Below are 9,350 nucleotides of genomic sequence, written 5' to 3' on the forward strand. Positions count from 1 at the left end.
TACACTACCTAGACATCATCTCTCAGTTCCCTTTCATAGGTTCACTTCAATGCTGTGACAGCAGTCGCTATGGGAACACCTTTGGTGTGACGAATTTCTGAAGCCCTTATACCATCACGTCAATTCATTGGACAATAGCACTTTAGCACCACCCCGCGAATACGTCACATATGCTCATTTCATCAGATTTAATTTCCTTCAGGAAGCGAATCATCTGTCGCCCATAGGAAAGTGTTATTTCGTCATGTTCTCAACTATTTTCCTTCAAAAGAGCAGTTTACTCCTCTTCAGCGGACACGATGAGCTACAGGAGATGCGTCGAGCCGTGTTACCGGTTCAATGCAGGAGACAACTCATAACAGGTGCGTGCAATGTTTGGGCCTACAACATGCTCAAGCGGCCTTTCTGACTGTCAACACTGCGATAGCCTGCGGCTAAAAGTATTGCGCTCGAGGCTCACGGCCTTCTCTAAGAGAGTAGGCCTTGCGTCTAACCCCTGCTATCCCGTTTCTGCAGTTGCCGAGGCGCCGCACGAGACGGTCGCTTGGGATGACGCATGTGAGCCAGAGCTCATGGAGAGTGAGACAACGGAGATTTCTCCCTTCCTCTCGCTCTCTCCAGGCCACGTGCAAGTGCTTGAAGACGCTACGTGGAGCCCGTTGTCTTTGTCAACGATGATTTGCGGCCTACCTCGGAAGCTCGTAATGCGATTTTTTCCGGTTGTGAACCGTATGATGAAGACGTGCTGTCCACAGCGGCCTCCGATTCGGAGGATTTGATGGGTGAAGCATGCAGTTCTCTCCCTCCGAGCGGACAGGAGAAATGCACCTCCCCATCTTACAGCAAACTTTTAGACGTTGTGTGCTGTGGATAAGCTGGGGTTACAGTGGGATAGCGAGCCGGCGCAAAATCAATCCCAGTCGAAACTGGACAACCGATTTTTGTCTAGCCACACTCCGTCTCAGCCCCGTAGGCCTCTCCCTTTCTTCCAAGATCTCCACCACGAGGCTTCGAGGTCCTGGAAACAACCTTTTTCGGCGCGTATTACCAATACGCTGCTGATTTCACCACGGTTTTCAAAATGGCGGAACATGGCTACCCGGCGATGCCGGCCGTAGAAGAGACTCTTGTGGCACATCTCACGCCGAACTCGGCTCCGTCTTGGAAGTCAAACCCCCTGTTGCCGTCCAAGCCATGTAGGATTGCCGTGTAGGTGCTGGGATGGACGGCCGCGGCCACGCTTCATTCTATGGGTGTACTCCAGGCTTATCAAGCAGATGTGCTTAAGGAGCTGGATGAGGGGGAAGGCCTGACCCCGGAGGCTGTTAAAGAACTCAGGCGAGCTAAGCCATCGCCTATGGCACCCCCTCATAAGGACTGGGGTCCTAGGTCTCGCCCACCGGCTCGCCCACGGCAACGTAAACAGATAGACCTGAGTTCGACAGCCAAGGCCTCTCGTTCTCAGGCTCCTAGTAGTAGTTCCTGATTCCTTTGCTTGCCTTCGGAGGCCAGGCCCTCCTTTGGAGAGTTTGGACGAACCACACAAGCATATTCCCCCCTCTCATTGTGGCCTCCTGGCTCAGATCAAATTCAAGATGCTGACGTTAAAGTCCATTTTGTCTCAGGTCCAATACAGGGATTGGTTTGTAACTATCGATCTAAGGGATGCATATTTTCACATCCAGATCGTCAAGAGACACAGGAAGTTACTCAGGTTCGCTTTCGAGGGCAAAGCTTACCAATATTGCGTTCTTCTGTTCGGACTGGCTCTAGCTCCTCGAACATTCATGAAATGTATGGACGCAGCATGTCTGTCTCTCGCACGTGTGCAGTCATTACAGACTTGTCTGAGTCAGTTCAGGACAGGACATCTAGTCCGCGTAGATTTATGCTTTAGACTGTTGGGCCTGATGGCGGCAGCATCCCCTGTAGTTCAGTTGGGACTGCGCCACATGCGGCCGTTTCAGTGGTGGATCAAGAGGCAAAATATTTGACCTCTTTGTCATCCGCTCCGCAGGATTATGATGACGCGCAGAGGCTTTCACACTCTCAGCCTGTGGATGAGACCCCATTTCCTTCAGAAAGGAGTCCGGCTGGGGGCGTTCTGTTGTCGCAAGACAATTGCGACGGATGCGTCCCTTATTGGTTGGGGGCAGTCCATCAAGGATGCCCAGTTTGTGGAGTCTGGACAGAGGTGCATCGGGGTTGGCACATAAATCGTTTGGAGCTGCTGGCAGTCTTTCTGGCACTCAGACGGTTCTTACCCCAACTTCAGGGTTATCATGTTTTAGTCAGGACGGACAACACGGCTGTGGTTTCGTACCTGAACCATCAGGGAGGACTACGTTCTTGCCCCCTGTGCAGGTTGGCGAGGTGTATTCTTCTTTGGGCTCAGACCAAGTTCCTGTCGATCGGAGCAGTCCATGTCCCAGGTCGCCTGAACTCAGGAGCGGACTTGCTCTCGAAGACAGAGTCTGGAGGCTGGGGAGTGGAGACTGCACCCCCAGGTGGTGAGTCTCATATGGCAGAGGTTTGGCCGAGTGGAAGTGGACTTTGAAGTTGTTTGCTTCGAGTATGACTACGCATTGCCCACTCTGGTTTTCCCTGTCTCCCCTGTCGCCTCTGGGAGTGGATGCCCTGGCCCACGAATGGCCCAGGACCAGTCTTTATGCTTTTCCCATAGGAAAAGGGTTGTGGGTTCAATTCCCAGGGAACACACATACTGGTAAAAAATTTATAGCCTGAATGCACTGTAAGCCACTTTGGATAAAAGTGTCTGCTAAATGCATAAATTATTAAATAATTTCCCCCCGATCCGGTTGCTCCCAATGGTTCTGCTCAGAGTACGGTCGGACAGAGAGAGGAACGTATGCTGTTGGTGGCCCCGTTCTGGCCGACTCAGACGTGGTTCTCGGACCTGGTCAGCCTGCTAGCCGGCCCTCCCTGGGAGGTTCCCCTCAGGCACGATCTGCTGAAGGGCATGATTTGGCATCCTCGGCCGGATTTATGGAGGTTATGGGTGTGGCCCCTGAGTGGAGTGCGTTAATATGTTCTGGTCTCTCGGCTGAGATTACAGACACTTTTATTAATTCTTAAGTGGAGACTTTTTGCCTCTTGGTGTAGGCAACGCAATCTCGACCCAGTTCATTGCTCTATCGGCTCGGTGCTGGAATTTCTTCAGAGTCGTTTTTCTAAAGGGGTGGCCCCTGCCACTATTAAGGTTTATGTGGCAGCCTTATCTGCTGAACACGTGCCTATAGGAGGTGTTTCAGTTGGACGTCACCCTCTGGTCTCCCATTTCATGCAGGGTTCGAGACGGCTTAGGCCTTTCCACCTAGCACGGGTTCCCTCGTGGGACTTATTGATTGTTTTCTGACAGGCCTTCCATTTGAGCTGTTGGAGACTGTGCCAGAGAAACTGTTGACCCTCAAAATGGTTCTTTTGGTGGCTTTATCGTCCCTTAAGAGAGTAGGGGATCTGCAGGCTCTTTCTATTAGCCCTTTGTGTATGGATTTTGCCCCCGGGCTGGTTAAAGTCTTACTGCGACCCAGGCCTGATTATGTTCCTAAGGTCGCTTCGACTCCGTTTCGCTCTCAGCAAGTGGTTTTAGAGGCTTTCTCTCCTGCTGATGTGGGATCAGGTAGTCTCTGTCCGGTGAGGGAACTGAAGATCTATGTTGACCGCACAGCCCAGTGGCGTGGATCTGAACAGTTGTTTGTGTGTTTTGGTGGTAAGAGTAGAGGATCTGCTGTCACCAAACAGAGGATGTCACATTAGATAGTGGAGGCTATCTCTTTGGCCTAAGAGGCACGTGGTTTGACTTCACCTCTAGGGGTGCGTGCTCATTCTACTAGAGCAATGGCTTCTTCTCAGGCCTTCTTTAAAGGGTCTTCGATGGAAGATGTTTGTGCTGCGGCAGGATGGACGTGAGGATGGATCCTTGTTCCCGGGTCTTATCCGCTTGAGCAGATGCTTTCCCTGGTCTTCCAGCTATCTGAGGTACGTCAGGCGTTATGGTATAGTGTTCCCAAAGCGACCGCTGTCGCAGCATTGAAGTGAACCTATGAAAGGGAACGTCTCGGTTACGTATGTAACTTTGGTTCCCTGAATAGGGAACGAGATGCTGCGATGCCGGCCGTTCCTACCGTTGATAGCGCTTCCTTCGTCATGTAAAATCTGATTAAATACGTGACATATGCGCAGGGCGGTGTTAAAGCGCTATTGGCCAATGAATTGGCGTGATGGTATAAGGGCTTCAGACATTCATCACACCGAAGGTGTTCCCATAGTGACTGCTGTCACAGTATCTCGTGCCCTATTCAGGGAACCAAGGTTACATACGTAACCGAGACATTTTGATGACACTGTTCAATTAAACATTAGCTGAGTAGTATTTATCAATACCATAAATATGGCTCATTTTAGAGGCATTGGGCCACATAATGGGACATTCCTTTCTCAACACTTTCCAACTATTGTAGAAATAGCTGCTTTCACAGTACTCTTGTGCTATATTTACTGTGTCTATTAAGTTGTGCATTGATAAAAGCCTTAAAAGTAGTTTTACTTATTTGGTCTACAGTAAATCTGTGTGATAAAACACACACAGGTCATTCTAAGAAAACAGAACCATTGTCTATTTGTGTGCTACAGTATGTGTGATGCATAATAGACATTTTGCTGTGCAGCTGCAGACAGGTCAAAGTGCCCATGATGACCCCTGTCCACTGCCGAAAGTGCCTACAATGGGCATGTGTCAGAACTAGAGCATTTAGCAAAGGAAGAAGGTTGCCTGGTCTGATGAATCAAGTTTTCTATTAGATCAGGTGGATGGCTGGGTGTGTGTGCCTTGGAGAAGATCGTTTACCTGGAGAAGAGATAGCAGTAGGATGCACTATGGGAAGAAGGCAGGCCAGCAGAGGCAGTGTTATGCTCTGGGCAATGTTCTGCTCGGAAACCTTGGGTCCTGCCATTCATGTGGATGTTATTCTGACATGTACCACCTACCTAAAGATTTTTTCAGACCACATGCACCCCTTCATGGCAATGGTGTTCTCTGATGGCAATGGCCTCTTTCAGAAGAATAATGCACCCTGCCACACTGCAAAAGTTATTCAGGAATGGTTTGAGGAACATGACAACGTTCAAGGTATTGCCTTGGCCTCCAAATTCCCCAGATCTCAATCCAATTGAGCATCTATCGAATGCGCTGGACCAACAAATTATTCACGCAGGTTCCACCTTGCAGAACTTAAAGGATCTGCTGCTAATGTCTTGGTGCCTGATACCATAGGACACATTCAGGGATCTTGTGGAGTCCATGCCTTGATGTATCAGAGCTGTTTTGGCAGCACGAGAGGGACCTACGTGGCAGGTGGTTTTTGTGTTGTGGCTGATCAGTGTGAGTGTGTATATAAAATCAGCAAAAAATAAACATCTCTTTTTCAGGATGCTGTATTTTAAAAATAATTTGTAAAGTCCAAATATGCTTTACAGAATTTTTTCTGGAAAAAAATTATTGCACCTGTGGAACAGTTCTTAAGACACTTAAGATTTACAGGTGGCAGGCAATTAAGGTCAGTTACAGTCTGGTGCAGTCCATGAGGATGAGATGCACTGAAGTATTTAAAACAGCTGGTGGCTGCAGAAGATACCGACTGCTATTTTTAATATGGTCTCCCCCATCCCATTTATCAATATAAAAAAAATAAATAAATGGCAGCTTGGGGAAAAATCTTAATTCAAACTTTGTAAAAAATGATTTAAATGCATTGAGTGCCGTTTATATTACACAGAATACTGAAATGGGTTCTGAACTGGGAAAGAAAAAATTCAGTGTAAAACAAGTTACTGCATTTTTCTTTAAAGCTCCATTTGCAGTTCTGTTTAAGAAACTGACCTGTTCATTTAACTTGTATGAAACTTAAATTATATGAGTTTAATAAATCAATAATACAGGATAAGTTCTGTTAACAAGCTTGTGTAGTACAAAATCAAAATCTGTTAAAGACAATAAAATGTAGTGTATATTAACATAACAATTTCTACAATATTTTGATGGCATTTTTTCCAATCATGATATGCTATAAAACTCAGTTTCAATCAGTCTGAATGCAGCAAAAACCAGCCAATCCAGGAAAGTCATTTAACACTTTTTTTTAAGAATCACAAAATGTTCAAACAAGTCTTTACAAAACATTGCAATCCGTTACATCAAATTTTTTTTTTACTTCAAAAAACCAGATGGTACAAAAGTAAAACATTTCTGTCCTAAAGATAAAAAAAGGAATTTAAGTCATGAGGGAGTAGGTTGTTCTGAAGAATAATTACATGTATTTTTTTCCTCTTCAAATAGAAAACAGACAAACACTGAAAATTAAAGCGAAGATGAGTTTTAGAAACATAACATGCAAGTTCATAACTCCATATGTCCATGGGATCAGGTGTTTAAGGTACTGGTTTATGTGTGTACTTCATCTCTGAGGATGTGAGTGCTAATAAAGAGGGACAAAGAACCATAGTCAGTGTTTATGGCTCCTGGGGTTTGACGCTGGGTTTTGTGTCCATTTTGTGCTCACTGCTCTGGGCAGAACCATTGGGAACATCAGTCTTGGACCTCTTGGATTCAGGAGGATTGCACGCTGGGTCACTGGGGGGAGATGGTCTCTCTGTAATAAACAAATATTTATAAATGACCGGGAAGACAATGTGCACAAATATACAAACATATAATTAATTGACATGATTCTTACACAAAAATCATCCCAAGTAATGACAGCAAAATATGCACAAATAAGGTTAAATAAGGTCTTCGAGGCAAGTCAAAATGAAATGGAAAAACTAATGCTCTTCTAAAATGAAAAAAAAAAAAAATTTATGCATATTTAAGCAAATACTAAATGTAAAAAAATATATATAAAAAAATCTTTACATAAAAAAGCAAAACCTAAAAGAAAGAAACAAATGGGTCTACTAACCATGCTTGGCTTTCTCAGTGGAAGATGGGGTGACAAAAGGAGTGGGGGATTTGGATACAATTGGAGTCAGTGAAATTCGTCTGAAAGAAAAGGTCATATTTGATCTATAGTGCACATTTTTTTACTGCTCAGATCATGGATTAGGCTGTAACACTAAATCTACATAAATTCAGGGATACATGTATGGGGTGCCATTACAGTCAAACCAACAAACTATATTAAAGTTGCATAATTACTGACAATTTTGATGTCACAAACACTAACGTTCAAAAGTTTGTCTGAAAACGTTTTTTTATGCTCACCAAGGCTGCATTTGTTTGTTAAAAAATGCAGAAAAAACTGTAATATTGTGAAATATTATTAAAATTGAAAACTACTCTTTTCTATTTTAATGTATTTGAAAAAGTAATTTATTCCTGTTGTATCGAAGCTTAATTTTCAGCATACATTATTCTAGTCTTTAGTGTCACATGATTCTTCAGAAATCATTCAGATATGAAGAGTTGGTGCTTAAGAAACATTTAGTCTTATCAAAGGTAAACAGTTTTAATGCTAAATATTTTTGTGGAAACTGTGGTATATCGTTTCAGGATTCTTTGAACAGAAAATTCAAAAGAATAGAATAAAATAGAATAAAATCTTTTGAAACATGTGTTCTTACTGAATAGAAGTATTCATTTGTTTAAACAACAACAACTTGCTGACCCAAAATTAATATTAGCATTTGTTAAAAAAAAACAAAACATGTAACATCAGATCATACCACAGATGTGCCGCCCTACCTAGGAGTTGGTCCTTTAGGAGTTGTGGTATTTTTGGAGTTGAGGTGTCCAAGAGGAGTGCTGGGGGCTGTAAGAGGTGTCAGGGGTCCTCTGCTGGATCCAGGGGTGGAGGGAGCAGATTTGGGTGTGTTGGGGGCAGTTGCCGGTGATTTGGGGGTGCTGGGTTTGCCCCAGCCCGCCAGGGTATTGAGTGTGATCCTTCTGGGCTCATGTAACATCAGATCATACCACAGATGTGCCGCCCTACCTAGGAGTTGGTCCTTTAGGAGTTGTGGTATTTTTGGAGTTGAGGTGTTCAAGAGGAGTGCTGGGGGCTGTATTGGGGGCAGTTGCCGGTGATTTGGGGGTGCTGGGTTTGCCCCAGCCCGCCAGGGTATTGAGTGTGATCCTTCTGGGCTGAGGTTTGGTTTGCAGCGCTTGAGGTGTGCGCTTCTCTTCTGGAACAGGTACGCTGGGGGTCTTGGAGGACGCAAGACCAGCAGATCCCTCTTTCTCCTTTTCCTGTGCAGGTGTGTTGGCCTGGCGAGGGACTGGGGAAGCAGTCCTGCCATTGGCTGAGGGTCTCTTGCCTTTCTTCTCATTAGTAGAAGATGGGGTCACCATCTCCAGTGGAGGTCGCTCCTTCAGTGGAGTGCCCAGCTCCCCTTCCTCAAATGACACGAAGGAACAGTAGCCATCAGTGGATGAGACAGTCAAGAAGGAGCCATCACGAGACCTGTGGAACAACGTCCATAACAGCAAATGTGTTAGTCAATAATTGTTATTCCCAAAATTATTCTAGACTCTTGATGTCTGCATTTTCTATAACCTGAACAATAAGACTGGTTGGTCAATTGCCAAGGATTTCATCACAGATAAAGACCATCTCAACAGGCACAAGTGTTTCAGGCCACCCTCTTCTGTATGCATTTGTGACTCATGAGAAAAGACAGGGTTTGGTGGCATTGGCTACATATAAATTGTGAATTTCCCAATAAAGCAGCAACAATGGCCATGATTTAAGTAAAACACAAAAAAAGGAGATGGGGTCAAAGCCAAAATTATTATTTTTTTAATTAAATTAAATTAAACAGCAGCAATATCACCACAAATTGTTTGGGAGGGTTTCAAGAAAGAAATCCTCTGCTGTCATACAAAAACAAACTCCAGCATATTCAGTTCAACTTCAATAATCAAGTATGAAAACCAATTCTAGTACACCCCAAAAACCAAATCGAGGTTCTGCCAAGGCCATTTCAGTCCCCTGACATGAACCGCAAGAAACCTTAAGAGGAGAGAGTATCAACATGGACTTGGGAAAATGAAGGATCTGGAGAGTTTCTGTCCGGAGAAGTGGTCTCTGATCGCTTGTCAGGTGTTCTCCAAACTCATCAGGTATTATAGTTGTAGCTATAGACAACCCTCTACATTGCGAGTAAATCTCTCGCATATGCGACTAAATCTTCACTCTGGCGACTAAATGACGTCTAATATTAGCCAATTGCTAATAAATTCTCAGATTTTACTCGCCAGTGTGTGAGTTGGAGGCTAAGTATAAGTTTAGCTCAGATATATTTTCACTCGCCGAACACTCTCTGACTGAGCGCATCAG

The 9,350-nt window shown here is 44.8% G+C and overlaps 1 protein-coding gene across 4 annotated transcripts in view; it reads right to left on the reverse strand.

Moving 5' to 3' along the window:
- Positions 1-6,255: 6,255 nt before the first annotated feature.
- The window catches only part of LOC107748217 (chromatin assembly factor 1 subunit B-like), an 11,506-nt gene continuing 8,411 nt past the window's right edge, over positions 6,256-9,350 (reverse strand). For 3 of the 4 annotated variants that reach the window (XM_016562941.1, XM_016562940.1, XM_016562942.1), the window contains exons 12-15: positions 8,148-8,474; positions 7,760-7,957; positions 6,978-7,057; positions 6,258-6,668 (exon numbers count right to left, since the gene is read on the reverse strand). In XM_016562941.1, the coding sequence (XP_016418427.1) occupies positions 6,529-6,668; positions 6,978-7,057; positions 7,760-7,957; positions 8,148-8,474 (745 nt within the window). In that variant the 3' untranslated portion in view covers positions 6,258-6,528. Of the gene's footprint in view, positions 6,669-6,977; positions 7,058-7,759; positions 7,958-8,006; positions 8,475-9,350 lie in introns of all 4 variants that reach the window. The other variant, XM_016562943.1, reaches the window with a different exon arrangement.

The sequence above is a fragment of the Sinocyclocheilus rhinocerous genome, unplaced genomic scaffold, assembly GCF_001515625.1.
Source record: "Sinocyclocheilus rhinocerous isolate Xijiao unplaced genomic scaffold, SAMN03320098_v1.1 scaffold5064, whole genome shotgun sequence".
In the NCBI taxonomy this organism is placed as follows: domain Eukaryota; kingdom Metazoa; phylum Chordata; class Actinopteri; order Cypriniformes; family Cyprinidae; genus Sinocyclocheilus; species Sinocyclocheilus rhinocerous.